Here is an 18,995-nt window from a genome sequence, read left to right as displayed (position 1 = left end):
GGAATGCCACAAACTGAGATGGGGACGTTTGGGTGGCAAATGAATAATTCTGCCTTGAACTTGCTAGGTATAAGATAGCTCTCAGATAACTAAGGGTGATGCCCTTAGTTGAGAACGGGATTGGAGCTGGTGTTTATGTATAATCAGTGTACAGATGGCTGTTAATGCTGTGCCGCTAAATGAGAACCCCTAGGAACTGAGCATGGAGAAGAGAGGTGATCATAGGCCTGAGCCCTGGGAATGTCAATTCTTAAATGTAAGGTCTTCCTCTTAGGGAATCCAGCAGAAGAGACTGGTAAGAAGTAATCATTGGGGTGGGAGGAAAACCAGGAGAATATGGAATCCCAGAAGCCAGTGAAACAAGTGTGTGAGGGAAGGAGTGACCTATTGTGTTCAGTGCCGCCAAGTGGGTATATGGACGTCATCAGAGACCTAGAGCCATGCGGTCCGTTCGTGTTAACTGCTGTATAGTATGCCATCGTGTGAATGGAAAAGGCTCATTCCTCTCTCTCCCACCATTTACACGAACATTTGCAGCGAACGTTCTTGAACATATCACTGATTTGAGCACATGTGGGGGGTTTCTCTTTGGAGTCTTTCTAGGGATGGAATCACTAGTTATTAAGGAAGATATGCACCTCTTCAACTTGACAAAACGATGCCAGATTGTTTCCCAGAACAGTGGTACCAGAGTCCATGCCTGTGCTCAGTGTTCAAGAGATGGCCCATTCCTCCACATCTTTGCCAACGTTTGCTGTTGCAGACTTTAGAATTCTTGCCACTCACATTTTCCTGAGTACTAGTGAGGTGGTGGGTCTCTGCCACTTGGGTTTCCTTTCATGTGACCTGCCTGTTAATATCAGGCAGTTTTCAATGGAGTTGTCTTTTTTTTCTTTTTTAAGTTGTATGATTTCTTTATATATATTCTGGACACTAAACCTCTATTAAATACATTGCAAATAATGTATGTGCCACACCCAGTCTGTGGTGTGTCTTAACTTGGTAGGGTTGTGGGTATGTGTGTGTATGTGATATAAAAGCTTTTTGCTTTTCTTGTCGATGATGTTTTTAGAGAGAGCACCAGCAGGGAAGAGGGGCAGAGGGAGAGAGACAATCCCAAGCAGGCTTCACACACAGCATGGAGCCTGACACAGGGCTTGATCCCACACCCTGGGATCATGAACTGAGCTGCAGTCAAGAGTTGGACACTCAACTGACTGAGACACCCAGGCGCCCCAAAATAGATTTGAGTTTTGATGAATCAAATCTATGTGTTTGCTTTGTTTTGTGTCTTATTTAATCAACCTCTCCCTATTTGAAGGTCATAAAAACACTTGCCAATATTTTTTTTCTAAGACTTTAAAAGGTTTTTTTTAATTATAAATGTTATGGTTAATGCATTGGAGATTCTGTGTAGGGTGTGAGGTAGGGATCTTTTATGTTTGCTTCCTCTTTGTGAAGGCCAGGTCTTCTGACCTCTCCAGCCTCTTCCCACTGATCTGCATTGCCACCACCATCACATACATTTCCTACAGGAGAATAGGTCTGGTTGGGGCTTTTTTTTCCTAATCCACTGATCATATTGCCCATTCTTGGACTCATGCCTAGAAGTTTTCATTATTGAACTTCATAAGAAACTTGCTATCTGGCAGGGCAAGCTGGGCAAAGGGAGGAGGATTATTTGTTTTTTGCTCTGAAGTCATTTGTCTTTAAACAGCTGTCCATAGTGTACTTAAAACAGCACTGGCCGAACTTGGGAAAAAGCTATTTGCCACTCACATATCAAGAACTAATCTGTGGCATAAAGAGGGGGGCCTCATTTTTCCGTGAAACTCTGGGTACTTTTACTTTTGACTTTCCACACCCTTGCCCCGCCAACTCTCACCTCCGGTTTTTCAGGTTGTGATGTCTCTGAACCATGGGGCCACTCTTCCGGTATTTACACGTGGTGGGTATTTTGTGACTGAGCTGTGGTACCAATTTCATTGGTTATTGCCAACCAGACCATAGTGACAGGCCTGACGGGTTCTGGGGTTTCCTGTTGCCTCATTGGCACTGAGACCCCGGATTCCAAAAATAAAAGCACAAGAAACCACCGTGACCTCACGGTCTCTGCTTGCACGGTCCTCTGAACGCCAGGGCTGTTTCCCCCCCTGCACGGCCTGGCCCGGCCTGGACCCTGCTCCCTGCCCGAGCAACGTGGGGTCTGAGTGGCCTGGACAGGCTCTGAGGGCCGTCCCCCCCACCTGAGCACTTGCTCGCTGTCCCCCCCTCTTCAGGCTGGCTCCCGCAGGGCCAAAGTGGCTCCGGCAGAGAGGATGAGCAAGTTCTTGAAGCATTTCACTGTCGTTGGGGACGATTACCATGCCTGGAACATCAACTACAAGAAATGGGAGAATGAGGAGGATGAGGAGGACGAGGAGGAGCAGCCACCACCAACACCTGCCTCCGGTGAGGAGGGCAGAGCTGCCGACCCGGCTGCGGCCCCTGTCCCTGCGCCCAGGCCCCCCCTAGACTTCAGGACCACATTGAGGAAGCTGTTCAGCTCCCACAGGTTTCAGGTAGGTGGGCAGAGGCCCAAGATGCCCAGGGTGGGGCAGAGCTGTCAGCCAAGAGTCACGAGGCCAAGGTGGGAGCCCGTCTCTGCCACTGTTTGCCTACTGAATGCTAACCATGTGTCAGGTGCCCCGTCCGGCACTGGGCAGATCCCGTGTTGTCGGGGATAAAATAAGTCACAATCCAAAGTCAGTGAAAGGTCTAGCACCTGATGAGTGAATAAACAAGATGTAGTCTGTCCATGCTCGGCCAGGAGGAGGAAGGAGGCACGGACACCTGCTACAAAGTGGAGGAGGCTTGACAACGTGGTACTCCATGAAAGGAGCCAGACACAAAGACCACATAGCGTATGATTCCATTTGTGTGAAATGTTCAAAATCGGCAAATCCGTAGAGACAGACAGCAGATTGGTGGTAACAAGTTGGAGGGAGGGTAGAATGGCAATGGGCTGCTTACCGGATACGGGTTTCCATTTGGAGTGATGAAAACGCTCCAGAACTACATAGTGGTGATGATTGTACCACCCTGTGAATGTGCTAAATGCCCCTGAACTATAAGCCAACTTAAAAATGATTCAAATGTTTTATGGTAGATTTTAGGTTATGCAGATTTTATGATACACAAAAAGTAAACTAAAGAGTAAACGCTGGAGCCAGAAAAAAATGTTCCTGCGTTCATTCAGCAAACACTGAGTGCGTGCCCGGAGTTGAACAAAGCCAAGATGGGTCCCGTGTCCCAGACACATCACCCTGGGGGCTTCAGTCTCTAATTTTGTAGAGCGATCTGCATAGTGTACCCCACGGCTGACCTCGGGGTGCAGTTAGGGGAGAACATGAGAGGGAGATGTGGACTTGAGAGAATAGCGAAGTGTCTGTTGGCATCTTCTGACTTCGAAAGACAAGCGCAGGTCGAGTCTGGCTGGCCCCGTCTCAGCCCCGAAGTGGGCAAGCAGTGTCTGGAAACGTGTTCTGAGAGCCCCAGGAGAATTCGAGGCCCAGGGATACTAAGGAAGCATGCAGCCCCCCAGGTCCTGTAATGGAGCCATTTTGGGGACCCTGTTGCTGGCGTCCTCCTAAAGCAAAATAAACCAGCGCCTCCCAAAGCTGACTTCCCTTCTGGAAGCAGAAACAGCCCTTGCCTCTCCCATCACTGACTTTGTTCCAGGGTAAAATAGAAAAACAAAAAAATATTTTTTTTAAATTTTGGTCTTTTTCTCATTGTTGCGTAGCTTAGAGAAACGAAGCAGGCCAAACAGCCCAACAAGCCTTGCAGCTCAGCACTTTCCTCTGCGGCTGTGACAGGAAAGGAAACGTGGTATTAAGTTGTTGGGGTTGAAATCCCAAACCCTCAATTTCAGGAGCAGAAGGAAGGCGTCAGTTTCCCTCCAGCTGCAAGGGAAACCCTGGACCTCCCAGCTCTGGGAGGTCCTCCCGAGGGGGCACAGGGCTGGCCCCCTGCGCCAGGACCCCTAAGGACACTCCAGTATACTGGATAAGCCTGACTGTGGAAACATAAGTAGAGATGCTTAGTCATTCACTCGACAGTCACTTCTCGAGCACACACTGCGTGCCAGGGGTACAGCAGCAAGCATGGCAGATGTGTCCCTGTCCTTATTCTTGAAGGACCCACGGTCTGTGGAGAGGCAGGCACTCCAGGAACCATCACCCAGACTGATGCTGGTTATGAGTGAAGGGAAGCCCTCTGTAAGAAAACAGAAGGGGGCTCCGAGAGATCCTGGGGGCAGGGAGCCACCTGACCCAGGATTCGGTGTCAGAAGACATGTAGTGGAGGAGGTGACATTTCACCTGACACCTGAAGCTTAGGCAGGGCTGAACTCTGTGAATGGGGAGGGGAGGAGCTATCCAGGCAGAGGGACTGTGTTTGCAAAGGGCCGAAATAGGAAAGGACCTGTCATATTCCTGGAATTGAGAAGGGTCCACATCGGCTTCCGTGTAGCAAGTAAAGGGATGACTTGGCAAGAGAGGAGGTGCTGGAAGGTCATCTGTGGGCAGTGGGCAGCCATGGAAAGTCTAAATGCGTGGGTGGGAGGGAGTGACACAACTGGATTTGTAGAGAGGCTCAGGGAGACCACCGCGGAGTGGGGATACCAGTGCAGGGGTTTGATCTCTGCCGGTAGAATCAGCATGCGAGAGGATTCTGGCATCTCTTTCTTGGATGCGTTCTCTACCTGTTCCCGTGGTTTGAGGCAGCCTAGGTGACCAGATATAATCATTTTATTACAATTATTTATTTTAAGAGAGAGCGAGAGAGTGCACGTGGGATAGGGACAGAGAGAGGGAGCGAGAGACTTCCGAGCAGGCTCCACACTGACACAGCGTAGAGCCCAATGTGAGGCTCGAACTTACAAACCGGGAGATCGTGACCCGAGGCGAAATCAGGAGTCATTCACTTAACTGACTTGACTGAACCAGCCAGGTGCCCCTAAAGTTAATCATTTTAAAGTGAACAATTCAGTGGCATTTTGTACATTCACAGTGTCGTGCCACTCCCACCACGGTCTAGTTCCAGAATGTTTTCGTCACCCCAAAAGGAGATCCAGTACCCATTTAACAATAACCCTCGGGCCCCCAGGGACCACTAATCTGCTTTCTGTCCGTACGGATTTGCCCGTTCGGGACTTCATAGGAATGGAATCAGACAACGCGTGGTCTGGACGCCCGGCTTCTTCCTCCGCGTCACGTCTTCCCCGTCACTCATGCTGCAGTGTGCCAGAGCCGCTTCCGTTTTACGGCTGAATATTCAGTCTGCTTTTAATGTCTCTGTGCCTTGGTTTTAGACCAGACAAGCTCTCACATCCCTTCAGCTCTAAAATAAAACCAAGGATGAAGAAAGAAAGAAAAGGAAAAACGACCTGCCAGAGGCTGGAATCTTTATTGGGCTACTGATTTTGAATATGTGTGGAAACTTCATTACAGAGCAATTTGGCATGCAATTTTCACAGTAAACCATGTCACCGAACACTGTAATTACTGAAATAATTAGCTACGGGCTGAAATGGTCAAAGGGTTTAGTAGTCCGTCCTCACACAGGCCTGGTGGGTTTCAGCCCGAAACTGCGGGCACTGCCAAGAAAATGGCAGATGAACTTGCGGAATCTACCCCGGAGTGTTGGCTGTAGGAAGGGCCCTGAGGGAGGCGAGGGAGGGTCCACAGTTCCCAAGCGAAGAGAGGGGTTACACGGCGTCCTTTGGGTCTCCTCCCATCGCTGCCATTTCCACCACCGGACACCGTCACCCCCACCCTGCCATTAGAGGCCTCACCAGCATCGTCACTGTCACCATGCCCCCCCCCACCCCCGTTGGTGAGAGCACGCCCTCACTGCACCCCACTCTCACGGAGCCCGCAAGATGGTCCTCCTCCCACCACTCTCTTCAGTCCCCAGGAGACCCAGGACTCCCTCTGCCCTTGGCCCCCTGACGAGCACGCGTGAGCTGGGCAAATATTCGCGGCTCTGGACGGAAGCTGTTTCGTGTGTCCCGTGGACATCACTGTACTCCGACTGCCTGAAGCAGGCAGTCCCCGGAGGCCTTCCATGACTCAGATCTGTGAGACAGATCTTTTTAATTATTTACTGAACATCTGTTCTGGGCGTACCCTGGCAAGAAGATCTCCAGAAACAGAAAAATTAAAACTTAAAAAACATTTTCTTGCCATCTAGGAATCGGCAGTTTGGCTTGAGAGATGCTGAGACACAGTGAATGAATAGGAAGACTGGTGGTGACGGAGTGTCACTCAGCCACACAGAGAAGCTCCAGGGGGACAGACACTTCCCAGCGGGTGGAAGGGGGGGGGGCGCAGGCAACAGGCCTGGAAGGCGCTTGACTGTGGGCCGCGGCCTCCCATCCTTGGCAGCTTCACCCAGGACGGTTTCCCCTAGATGTTTCCGGCCTAATGTTTCTTGCGCCTTCCCTTGGTCCGCAGGTTATCATCATTTGCCTGGTCATTCTGGATGCCCTCCTGGTGCTCGCTGAGCTCATTCTGGACCTGAAGATCATCAAGGCTGACAAGAACGCCGTCAAGGTAGTGTGTCAGCAGCCCTTTAATACGGCTCAGTTCTGTTATCTCTCCTGAGGCGGGCAGAGTGGGGCAGACGGCACCTGCCTGGGAGTCGCAAGTCCTCAACAGAGTAGGTTGACTGGGTGCTTTTAACCAAAGAGCAGAGAAAATGTCTTTCTTTCCAAACTGTAGACAAGCATTTACTACAAACAAGAAACCTTCTCATTCCGTGTGACGGCTCGAATCTCAAGTGGTGCTAGACCGCGGAGCTGGAGCCTGCTGCTGCTTCTAGAGGGAGGATCTGACCGAGAGAGGGCTACTATCCCGTCTTTAGGGGCAGACAAGCTATTTCTCTGCCTGTCGACATTCTGATGCGGTCCCCATGTTGGAGATGTGCCCACTGTTTATCCCCCAGTTCACAGCTGCTGCCTGAGCCTGCCCCAGACGTCTGTCCAGCCTTCCCAAGGCAGCTGCTAGCTTTTCTTCTGTGGCCAGCCCGAGTCCTTCCGGAACATTTTTCCTCTCTCTCTAAACTTAATCACGGACATACCTGCTGTACTCACTCTCTCGTGCCTTTTTCTTCAACTTTTTATTATGAAAAATGGCAAATAACATTTGCTGTATTTGCTTTCTCTATATCCACAAACACACCCATGTATTTTTGACCATTTGAAAGTAAGTTAGACATTAGGACACAAATATTTCAACTTGCTTAAGTATAAGGTCCTTCTGGGGCGCCTGGGTGGCTCAGTCGGTTGAGTGTCCAACTTCGGCTCAGGTCATGATTTTACGGCTTGTGAGTTCAAGCCTTGCATCGGGCTCTGTGTTGACAGTTCAGAGCCTGGAACCTGCTTCTGATTTTGCCCCTCTCTGCCCCCACCCTGTTCTCTCTTTTTCTCTCAAACATTAAAAATTTTTTTTTAAATAAAATTTTAAAAAAAGATCTTTCTCCTACAGAACCACAATATTATCAATTCCTGAAAAGTTATCAGTGATTCTGTAATAACCAGTTTATATTCAAATGTCCTCATTTGTCCCAAGAGTATCTGTTAATAATGTTTTTGTTATTTTTTCAAACTAGGATCCAGACGTCTGATATTATACTCGGTCATATCTCCACAGGCTCTTTTAATCTAGAAGAGTCCTCCCACCTTTAATTTGTTCCCCTTAGGACACTGACTTATTGGAGTCCAGCCGGTCATCTTGTTAAGTGTCCCGTGTTCTGGATTTGCCTGTTTCCACAGAGGTCCTTCCAGCTTGTTCCCCTATCCCCTGTACACCGGAGGCACAATTAGCAAGAGTTCTTGGCTGGTGGGGTGTTTTCTTTATAGCACAGCACATCGCTACCAGTGATCCTCACTGAGACCACTTAAGGCAGTAATTGCTGAGCTGTTCCACTGTCCAGGGACACTTTCCCTTTGCAGTTATAGATAATCTGCAGTGACACTTGACAGCCATGCAAAAATCCTCTTCTCCAATTAGCGTCCACCTGATGGTCACTGTCTGAGTTGGCGAACTCAGATTTCCATCATTCGTTTTACATCTAGTAGGTGGTAATCTTTTTATATATATAAAGAAGAGCTTTCCCTTTCCCCTCATGTGTGTATACATATCACTATGGGGGACTCTTGGATTTTTTTGGGTGTATTCAGTGTATGATAATCATAGTCCTTCTGTTCACTGTTCAAATTGTCCCAAATTTGGTCACTGTGAGCCTCTTCAAACTGACTATATCTTTTTAACATAACTCCGTAGGCTCTGAGCATTTCTTGCTCTCTGGCGCAAGACGATGTCCCAGCTGAGTTTGTACTTTCCCTGTCCTAGAATGGAAATGGTTACTTTAAGGAAACGTAGTATTTATAAATAAAGATCTAGCAATCCTCTTCAATTACCGCCTACCTGGGAGATCATTTCTCGTCAGTACGTAGGAGTCAGCCTTGGTCCTTTGCCCAGTGCTCCATATGGAGGTGCCATAATGCATTTGCCAGATGCCCTCTAATATTTCTATGCTGCAAAGAATATAGAAGATCTTTTGTCTGTAAATGATGCTGCAGCGAATATCCCTACAACATGCCTTTGTGCACGTGTCAGCTTAGCTGGAGGATAGATTCCTAGCATTGGAGTCAGCGGGCCAAAGGACATGGTTTTCAAATCCTGCCATTGCCCAACTGCCTGTCAGAGGGCAGGCAGGGCAGAGCCCCGGTCTGTGGTGTTCCAGCCGTATTCCCAGGCCAAGAACTGCGCCCGTGGAGTTTGGGGTCAAATCAATGAGTTCACTCTCTGGTGCCCGGGCAGGTGCACTCAAGGCCAGCTCGTCTGTGTGCCCTGCCCCAGCCTGTGACCAGCCCTGGATCTGCACTCACTGTGCTGCCTCTGTCCTCTCCAGGTGTTTCACTGCATGAGCATTGCCATCTTGACCTTCTTTATGATGGAGATTTTTCTAAAATTATATGTCTTCCGCTTGGAGTTCTTCCACCACAAGTTTGAAATCCTGGACACCATCGTGGTGGTGATTTCCTTCATCCTTGACATTGTCCTCCTGTTCCATGAGCACCAGTTTGAGGCTCTTGGCCTACTGATTCTGCTCCGGCTGTGGCGGGTGGCCCGGATCATCAACGGTATGTTCCCTGCACTCCCGGGCTGCAGAGGGAATTGGAGGGTGGGCACAGCCTGAGAGTGGACCCAGAGGCCATGGTTCCTCCTCCTTCTGGCTAGTATTTTCTAGGGAAAAAGGGGGTGATCGGAGTTGGTTCCTACCACTGCCTCTGTGGCTACAAATCGACACGGCGTCACATGCTCAAAGAGGAACCACATTTCTCCTGTAGGCCTTGTTTTCATGATAATTAGAAGATATTTATAGAAAGGGTCAGACGAATGCCTCATTACTCCCTACAGCTTGGTCCCCAGAGCACCTTTGTTGTTTGGTGTTTTCCCGAAGATTGTTCCACCGCACCCCACCCACTGGGAGGGGTACCATCCAAAAGGGGTGCAAGTAAACTGACAAACGCTGCACACTAGGTTCTGGCCCTTTGGGGAAGTCACAGCACTTGTTAACATGAGGAAGACTTTGAGAACTGTTTCCCAAACTGACAGACTGGACAGTTTGGGGGGAGATATAACACCTCTTAACATGACGCAGACTTTGGCTCTAGAGAACACGCTTGGGGAAAGAATGCTCTACCATATTCCTCATACACACCCTGTTGGTACAGGGAGGCTCTGTTTCAGAGAAGCCATGTTTGTGCTGTTATTGGGTGGACCCAGTGATCACCAACTGGTTCAGCTCTCCCTGAACGAGTCAGGTTGTTCTGAAGCCTGTCTGTAGACCCACCGCACCAGAATCCCCTTCAGGGCTCTTGTTTTTTCACTGGAGAGTCTGATGCGACGTCTGGGTGGACCCTCGTGGGGTGTCTGTTTTTGAAGTGCTACCAGGTGATCTGGGCGTCCAGACAGGCTTGGGAATCCCTAGACAAGCGTCCAGCCTGACAGACGGTAGGTCAATGCCGGGAGAGTGAGGCAGGCCCGTCCTAGAATGTGCAGCTCCTTCACTGGGCAGCAACGAGTCCCACCCCGGCCTTCCTTGCTGGCGGTGAGGGGTCACATCTGCTCTGATGCGGGGCTCTGCCTGTGGGCACTGCAGGCTCCCACAGGCTTTAGGAGCCAGTTCAGATCTGATTAAAGTTTATTAAGAATATTCACTTGGGGGGCACTTGGGGGGCTGAGTGGGTTAAACATCCGACTCTTGATTTCGGCTCAGGTCATGATCTCACGGTTTGTGAGATTGAGCCCTGTGTCGGGCTCTGCACTGACAGCAAGGAGACTTCCTTGGGACTCTCTCCCATTCTCTCTCACAAAATAAACAGACATTAAAAAAAAAATAATAATTTGGGCTCCATCAAAGGAAATAAAGGAAGCTTTCCACTTTACTGGATATGCTTATGCTGATTATTTCATTCATCAAACAGAAATACTCTATGCAAAGGTTAGCACAATTGAAATGGATCAACCATTACAAACTATGAATGACTCCGGAATAGTTACTACCCATTACTCTATCACACCATTGTGAGATGTGCTTTTACAGATAAAACCAAAAGCCTGAGCTCTGTTCATTTTCTTGGTCCAAATGGTAGCAAGGCACAGGACTGCCTAATAATGCGCACTGTTGCATCGCTATCAAATTTAGGGGCAGGACATGAAAGGTCTGAGAAAGCAACACAAGCTTCAACTGGATTCGGACAATCAAAAATGCTGGGGACCGGGGGCCAGTGCTCCCCGACCTATGGCTACCAAGTCCACACATGGTCACTCTTAGTTGGAAGGCACAGAGCATCCCCAGTTGCTGCACAGTCTTTTGAGGTCATGTCCCCACTGTGGCACGGGCATTTGGGAGCCACCAGATAAGGCCGATGACCCCCCTGTCAGCCAAGGCTTTGTTGATGGCCTGATAGCTGAACTGGCCATAGCTGTGGGAGGCGGAAAGTCAGGACAGTGACCATTCCAAGGCCAAGCTTGAGCATTTCCAGCCTTGTACTTTCGTGGCTTTTGTGTAGAGTGCTAATAAGCCACGCCGTCACGAACACGCTCTGTGTTAAGGAGCTTAACACTCATGTGGTCAGGGACTATTAAGGACTTCTTAGCCCATGTGGGCTAAAGGGAAATCTTTAGGAGCCAGTTCAGGTCTGATTAAAGTTCCTTAAGAATATTCATTTGGGGAGCACCTGGGTACTGAGTAGCTCAGAGATAAACTCTGACCCTCCTAGTTCTGATGTCTTTAAGGGACTAACCATGCTGTCACCAGCTGGACACATTTATAAATAATACAGGGCTTTTTCCAAGTGGTTAAACTAGAAACCTGTATCACTGAGACCCTTAATTATTTTACAGGAATAATTATCTCTGTTAAGACACGTTCAGAACGGCAACTATTGAGGTTAAAACAGATGAATATACAGTTGGCCGCCAAGATCCAACACCTTGAATTCAGCTGCTCTGAGAAGGTAAGACCACAGTTTTGGGAAAATGCCACCTGTCTGCCTTCAGTTCTGCGCTTCTCCCTGCCAGGCCCTTGCTCGGACACAGCCCTCGACTAAGTCTTCCTTGTTCTTTCAGACTCAGGTTAGGCATCGCCTCCTTCCCCAGAGCTATGTCAAGTGTCCCTCCTCTGAGTACCTCCTGTCACTGGAGTCGCCCACTGGACCCCATCTGACTGAGGCGGGCTCCACTGGCAGACTCCAGTAGGAGTGTGGCATTCGTTCGGCTGTGCATCCAGGGGACCCGCTGAATGCTCACCACATCTCTGGGGAGGCTCAGAAGGTAAACTGACTTGTTTGTCTGCTTTTGTAATGACAGGAACAAGAAATTGAAAGACTTAACAAGCTCTTGAGACAGCACGGACTTCTTGGTGAGGTCAACTAGATGCGCACCTGCTCCACCCCAAAGAGAAGACCCTGCTCCCATGGGCTTGTGTCTCTGAGAGAAAGACAGCTGCCTCTCCTGGGCCCGTTTCGGGGAGAGGTTTGGTTCGATGCCTTTGCCTCACCTCCACCCAGCTTGGATTCCGGGGTGGGCAGGTGGTAGGGGGAGGGGGGAAGGCGCGGGAAAGGCTTGCCCTTCCTTTCTTGGCGTGACCAAGAGCTTCCCATCCCGTCCTCACTCCACGTCACCGTGTATCATAAACTATATTCTCTCATGTTGACACTTTTGCTTGAAAATGAACGAAGCTGGACAACTACTAGTTGTATGTAAAATTTTATCTCATCAGTGTACTTTTCACATTTCGCGTGTATATTGAGGAACCAGTGCATTCTTTCATAAGGGCATTCTGAAAGACAAAGGAAAAAAGAAAGCTACCTTAGCTACCAGCCCATTCTAGAAAGTCTTCTCTTCCCAAGCTGTTCTCAACAGCTCCTCTTGGTGCATATTCCTCCAGGGAGGTTGTCCTCAGGTACCCAGCCCCTCCTCTGCCGCGTCTAGCTTCTAACTGGCTCTACCCAGTTCGGCCACCTGACAACTTTTTTCTCAATTACTGTGCAATTAATGTATAAAAGCAGCTCCTTCCCTCGGGACCTCCTACTCTATTCTTTCCAGCATCAACTGCTAGGAACTGCTCTGTGGTATCCCGTACAACCCACCCGTTGGAGAGCTCCAGTGCCTGCCACCGAAATAGCAATTAGACCCAAGACTCCATGTAATGAAGGTGACACCGGGGAAAGATCCCCTCATGAGGCCCTGTGCTCTACTTGCATGATTTTGTACAATTTTGCTATTTTTGTATTCGTTTCCACGGGACCAGTAAAGGAAAGAAAACCTGGACTACAAACAATAAGTATTTTTAAAATAAGTCATGTTGAAGCAGAGGAGGAATACACTGGATGAAGCCTCGATGCCTGAGCTACTTCAGGGTCTGTCCCCTGTACCATCTTCCCAAAGCTGCAGTTTGCTTTCCACACATGACCTATGTGCCGACAGTACTGGAAATCACCAAGACCAGACGGTGCCCCATTCTAAGGTCACACTAAGTAGAATTTCCAAAAGGAAAAAGGAGGGAAGTGAGCGGAGAGAGGAGATGTGTGGTTTGAGGGCAACCCCACAGGTCAGAGGTGTAACACCACAGGAGGTCTCCAAGGGAGCCCACGCCCCACAGCACTTGATTCTAGAGGTGTGGTGTCATTTCCTTGATTAAAAACTTACGTCAAACAAAGGGGAAGAAGAAATTAAACGGCAGCTTGGCATTGATGGTTGGCCGAGCCCTGAAGCCCGCCTCTGCAGGTGCAGACACATCCACAAAAGTAACCGCAGTGGAAATAAGAACCGTTCTTTCATTTCCTGAGTTGGTCTGTAATAAAAAGAGCGATGCAAGCCCTGCCTTCCAGCGTGCTAACAAAGATGGGACATGTTGCGTTCTTTTCCGCACGTGACCATGGTCAGTGCATCTCATAGGTATGCGGAGGGCCCATCAGCCACTAACTTGGATGAAAGATACCACTTTTACCCAGGTTGTCCTAACCCATCAATGTCCATCTCAACTCAATTTTCAATGAATTTGAAGGATCAAATCTAAACAAGAACGCTAATGTGAATTCAACTGTTGTCAGAATTTTCTAACTAAATGACTGCTAAGGTGTTTAAATTTCAATAATTTTTTCACAGAATAAATTTTATTATCACACTTGAGTTTTGTCTGGACTTACATCTTAACCAATACCTTGATTTTTTTAAGTTTGTTTATTTTGAGAAAAGTGTGGGAGGGGCAAAAGGAGAGAGAATCTTAAGCAGGCTCCATACTCAGCGTGGAGCCCAACACAGGGCTCAATCCCATGACCCTGGGATCGTGACCTGAGCTGAAATCAAGAGTCTTGACGCCCATCCAAGCCACCCAGGGGCCCCTTAACTAATACCTTTGTACTCAAGTTAGACGTACCTCAGGAAATGAGGATGCAATTAGATTTGCAGTGACATTAACTATTTTAGCCTGTGGGTTCAGTAAGGATCCGTACTTTGTCCACTTCACTTCTATAACCAAAGCCACTGGGAGCTGGCAGGAATCCTGCAAAACAAAATGCCATTCACCAGTCTGAACATTACACAACCTCATGTCAAACTTAATCTGCAGTTCAGTTTTAATTATAAAATGTTTCGCATATTACAAAATGTTCTGAACAAGAGAGTGAATAGACTCTAGAAGTTCAGACGAAAACAGCTGAGAGCACATATTTTAAAGTACTCAGTGCTCCAAAAATATTTTAACACCTAAAGCATCATCTTTCCGTGCTCTCCCGTTTCTAGAAAGACCAGCCATTATTGGGAAGTTGTGGAGATCCCAACACCAAACTGGAACACGGGGCTTCAAATGCCCCAACTTCAGCTCAGGGATTCTTTAGGGGAGAAACTGGCATTGGGTGGGGAGAGAAGAGAGGATGGGGTTATTCACAGAAATTAAACCTAATTGCAGATCACGTTAAAACACACCTGGAAGAAATGCAGTTGCTCTCTTTCCATTTATTTAATCTCATCAGTTGGCGATTAAGGTGTTACACAGGAGCGTATAGAAATGAGTCTGTAAGTTGTCAAAGATACTAAGTCTCCTGTGGACTGAGAGCATTGCTCCCACAGCTGCGCCTCCTGAGGCCTCTGCCCCCGGGCAGAACAGGCCAGCAGCCTCCCAACCTTTTTCCTGCCTTTACATCTGGTTTGTTGGCAAATGTGATAACCACTGAAGCTGCCTGACCGGTAGAAGGGATTCCATTGTAATACTCTACTTCTGTGTGTGTGTTTGACATTTTCCCCACAATAACAAGTTTTTAAAAATACGCCTCTTTAGGGCGTGAAAAGCTACCAAGCCTGCTAAATTTGGTGCCTGCCAAAAAGGCACTGGTGGAACTCCTTAGCTTGGAACTGCCTTTTAAGAAGTTTGCAGGCAAAAAAATCCCTGTGACTATCCTGTTATTAGAAGATGCGATACACCACTGGCAGAAACCGAGCTTATTAGCACAAGCTCTCATGTCTGCTACTGGAGTTTCCTGGAAGGGGAGTACAAAACCCACTCCAGGCCCTCTGAGCTCCCTGGACCAGCAAAACCCTGAAAACGCTAATGTCTGCACTGCCTCTCCTCCCAACCTGTTTTCCCCTCTGAGGGGTCCTAATAACTGGATGTCTCAACTCAACTGCCAGAAGCCAGAAGCAATTTGCCTCGCTCCGAGGTGGCAGACCCGAGCCAAGACATAGCAGCTGAACAGCAGGGACTGAGTAATCATGGGTCTCTGCCGGGGACTCGGGAGGAGGGCCGGATCAGAGCTAGAGAGCTAGTCCTCAGCCCCATTGTCCCCATGCTATAAATACGCTAAGCAGATAATGAGAGGCCCGAGAAGCTGCCACAAGCAAACGCTGGGCAATTAAAGGATAAGATGGAGAGCACGCCTCCGGTGATGGGGACCAGCCCACGCTCTGACGGCTGAGACAAAAGAAAAAGGTGGGCAGAGCAATCACATGTGATCAGGAACCTCTCTGTAGCATGTCAAGTTCCATTAAACTCTTCAGGGAACTTTGGAACTGAAAGCTCTCACGTGTGGGCTGCCTTTATAGACCAGGGAACGAGAGATGGGACAGCGATGTGGACAGGAGGAGTCTCTCTTTTTGTGACAGTCCTCATACTCCCCTGTCCTGTCACGATGCCTCATGTCACACCAGCAGTGATCGTACAAAGTCAGGATGGCGATGGGTGGTAGTTTCTACGTTCGGAGCGGCCACTAGGCACCACGAATGTCCCTCATTTAACTCCACCACCCCGTGTGGCTGACACCGTAGCCCTCACTCCCTATTTCACAGATGAGGAAACAGGCTCCAACCCTCAAAGGCAAGAGCGCTAACAAGGGGCAAAAACAGTTTTCAAGACCCAGGCCCATCTGACAGCAAAGCCCGGGCTCCGGCCCAGAGCCATCCATCTCCTCAACAGCTCCCCTACCTCCCCACGGGGGTGGGGGAGCAGTGGGAATAGGAGAGACCACTCGCGCGCAGGTGCAGCCTTCCGCTTTCCCTTTACCTTCATGTGGGGCGCCTGGGTGATGAAGTGGATGGGTACCCAGTCCAGCACATCCTGGGCCCGGGAATTTCCAAAAGGGGCCACATAATCCGGGAAGCCATGGCCCTTCAGGAGGCTCTTCACTTTCTGCACTGCGAGCTGACACGTGATGGCTTTGGTCAGTCTCGTGGGAAGGAAAAAGAAGTTGATGCAATGAGGCTGTTGTTCATTCCAACAGTTTTCACCGGCTCAACAACACACGTGCCCTCTCCAGTTGCTTTATTTTCTCACTCCAAACCCATCATTTGACAGAAGCCAAACTGTCTCTAACTCTGAGAAACCTCGGTTAGCTCTGTACAAGCAGAGTTTCCATGGCCAAAAGTTTGGGAAATATTGCATGCCCACATCCCTCCTGAAGCACACTGGCATATTAGAGGCTCTCCTTACAGTAAGGAATCATGTTTTTAACTTTAGTTTGGTGTTGCTCAAACATATTGATTGGACCACAGACATACCCCTACTGACTCTGGAAATATAGTCCCTGAAACTCCCTCAGAGAAATACTGGTCTAAAGTGATCAGAACCAATAATGGAAATGGAATGTGTTGGTCTAACCAAAACAATGCTATAATTACCCTGAGGGGAGGTAGGGATGGGAAGTGTAGGGTAGGAGAAGAAAGGGGTAAGAGCCAAATCTTGGTCTTCCATAGTGGGGACTCAATAATTCGTAAGACCAAAATATCAAGAAGCAGCATTACATAAAGGTTATTCACAGATTTGGGAGTAAGTTTCCAAAAACTCAGCTATAGGAACTGCAAGAGATTGCCTGCAGAGTGGGGGAAATGAGGGTAAGCCATGCGGAGCTGACATTTTACGTTATGTATGTTTGATGTTAACACGGTAAAAACAGAGATCACATGCAGGCTTCCTCTCAATGGGCTTGTTGCACTATGTATATTAAATTTCAGAAATATAGAAAGGACTTTCAGGGACAGTGGTTTTTTTTTTGTTTTTTTTTTTTTTTGCTGTGAACTCAGATGCTATTTATGCAACCTTAAAACCAAATCTCCAAAAGCCTTGAGATTTTTACTCTGCCACATCTGATAAGAAAAATGATCTAAACAAGTTTCCTTTGAATCATGACAAATGGTGTATGGCTGTGAAAACTAAAATTAGAAAACAAAGGTACTGTCACTAGTGCCAACAGGTCACACTGTGGCTTTCACATGCGCTTGCAGGCTGATGGGGAGGTTCGACTGAGATGGGGGAAGAGTAGGAATGTCTTGTTTTCTGATCAACACAAGTTCCAAAAGAAACAAGTTTCTCTCTTACCTTAGCTTACAGCCAGATTGCATATCATAACCAAATAACACTGGGGTCCGGATCCCCTCGAGTGCTAAGCAGTCTTTCTCCGCTGTGCTTCGAAGAATAGTAAGTTGTCCATATCTGTTCATGGTCTGAATAATCCCAGATATTCACAGAAAGTTAAGGGACAATCACCCAGTACAAAAGCAGTCCGATTTTCAGGAGACAGTGACACATGTGTGACATGAAGTGAAACCCAAATATCCCTTCTCTAGGCATCTGCGATTTTGACAGTTATTTCCCGGGACAGAGCAAAAAACGGTTATATTCTCCCTGATTAGGAGATCCTCAGAAGGAAAATCCTCAGAAACTGTTCCTCCTTTAAAATATTTCCAATTTTTCAAAATCACTAAATGTGTTTAAGAGTCTCTGTTTAAGTATGCAATTAAATATATCTAAAAGTCTGTCAACTTTTCTGTCTTAAGATTTTCACTATAAAACACGTTTTCCAGGGTCACGCTGTTTCACCCCCCAACCACCCCACGTACCTCACGTGCTCTGCGGCCAGACCCACCACCCACCACAGCCAACCAGAGAAGTCCTGGCCAGAACTAGTCTCCAGCTCACAGGACTCTCAGCAATAAAGAGAAGAGCGACACACACAAGTGGACAGGGAAATCAACCTTGTCTACAGAACCAAAAAGGATATCCCTTCTGAGGCTGAAATCCAGCAGCTAATGGGAGCCCTACAACATAACCAGGGTTTCCACTGAGAGGAACCGGCTTCGTATTTTGCTGAAAGACAAAGAAGAAATGCCCCCAAATAATTCTTAATTTGATAAGGAAATAGGGCGAAAATAAAATGCTTTTCACAGTGAAATCTAGGATTTCCAACCAATAAAAGAATTCCTCCCCCCTACTCAGAACTATAAATATATCTGCTGAGTGTAGGAGTAGATCATTCTATAAAAGAACAAGCTCACATGGAAGAAAATCTTACTCCCAGAAAGGATAAGATACAAGGACTCTGCCTGATTTCCTCACAAACACATGCGACATAAACCCTTCGTTTAGTACAAATGGATAGATGGTAATACTTCTAAATTGGGATACCTTTTCCCCTAAGAAGTTATGATTTCTTTTTATTTGCAATTAATTATGTGTACAAAATTGATCAAACCTACCTGAATGAAACGAATTTCAAACTTTTGCTCAAGTGGAAGCATTGCACTGCTCACTGTCCCCAGAAGGAGAGAGAGATCAGCTTTGGTTATTTCCCCTGCATCTGTATATGTGAGGCTGTACTTGACCTAAAAACAAAACGATACTCCAAATCCACCTGTTCCTGTTGCATTTCTGTAGCTGTATTAATAATTCAAAATACATATAGAAGGCAAGTCCTTTCCCATTTCTCTATTCATGGAAGCTTTTCTGTCCTGGCTCATCAGACTTCAGGACGAGTTGCGTCACCACCCCCAGCTGACAGCGTCATCTGAGCCTCTCTGTACCGAGTTACGTGTATTCCAAATCAGCAGGTTTGAGCAGATCGTGATCAGTCAATCTCCGCAGGGGAAATGTGGTAAAACAACAGCAACGAC

At 47.9% G+C, this 18,995-nt stretch overlaps 2 protein-coding genes across 11 annotated transcripts in view; one reads left to right on the top strand and one right to left on the bottom strand.

Moving 5' to 3' along the window:
* The window catches only part of HVCN1 (hydrogen voltage gated channel 1), a 36,160-nt gene extending 23,854 nt beyond the window's left edge, over nt 1-12,306 (top strand). For 6 of the 7 annotated variants that reach the window (XM_007079603.3, XM_007079602.3, XM_042963080.1 and 3 more), the window contains 5 exons: nt 2,280-2,561; nt 6,498-6,596; nt 8,959-9,190; nt 11,460-11,572; nt 11,925-12,306. In XM_007079603.3, the coding sequence (XP_007079665.1) occupies nt 2,280-2,561; nt 6,498-6,596; nt 8,959-9,190; nt 11,460-11,572; nt 11,925-11,990 (792 nt within the window). In that variant the 3' untranslated portion in view covers nt 11,991-12,306. Of the gene's footprint in view, nt 1-1,197; nt 1,949-2,279; nt 2,562-6,497; nt 6,597-8,958; nt 9,191-11,459; nt 11,573-11,924 lie in introns of those variants that run through there. The other variant, XM_042963079.1, reaches the window with a different exon arrangement.
* A 1-nt stretch (nt 12,307) lies between these two features.
* The window catches only part of TCTN1 (tectonic family member 1), a 28,433-nt gene continuing 21,745 nt past the window's right edge, over nt 12,308-18,995 (bottom strand). For all 4 annotated transcript variants that reach the window (XM_042963075.1, XM_007079601.3, XM_042963077.1 and 1 more), the window contains 7 exons: nt 18,582-18,707; nt 18,107-18,192; nt 17,425-17,565; nt 16,114-16,276; nt 13,996-14,121; nt 13,266-13,410; nt 12,308-12,396 (listed from right to left, as the gene is read on the bottom strand). In XM_042963075.1, the coding sequence (XP_042819009.1) occupies nt 13,267-13,410; nt 13,996-14,121; nt 16,114-16,276; nt 17,425-17,565; nt 18,107-18,192; nt 18,582-18,707 (786 nt within the window). In that variant the 3' untranslated portion in view covers nt 12,308-12,396; nt 13,266. The remainder of the gene's footprint in view (nt 12,397-13,265; nt 13,411-13,995; nt 14,122-16,113; nt 16,277-17,424; nt 17,566-18,106; nt 18,193-18,581; nt 18,708-18,995) is intronic.

Source organism: Panthera tigris, chromosome D3 (assembly GCF_018350195.1).
Source record: "Panthera tigris isolate Pti1 chromosome D3, P.tigris_Pti1_mat1.1, whole genome shotgun sequence".
Taxonomy (NCBI): domain Eukaryota; kingdom Metazoa; phylum Chordata; class Mammalia; order Carnivora; family Felidae; genus Panthera; species Panthera tigris.
Note: the sequence above shows the minus strand (reverse complement) of the source record. Positions and strands in the feature narration are given on the sequence as shown.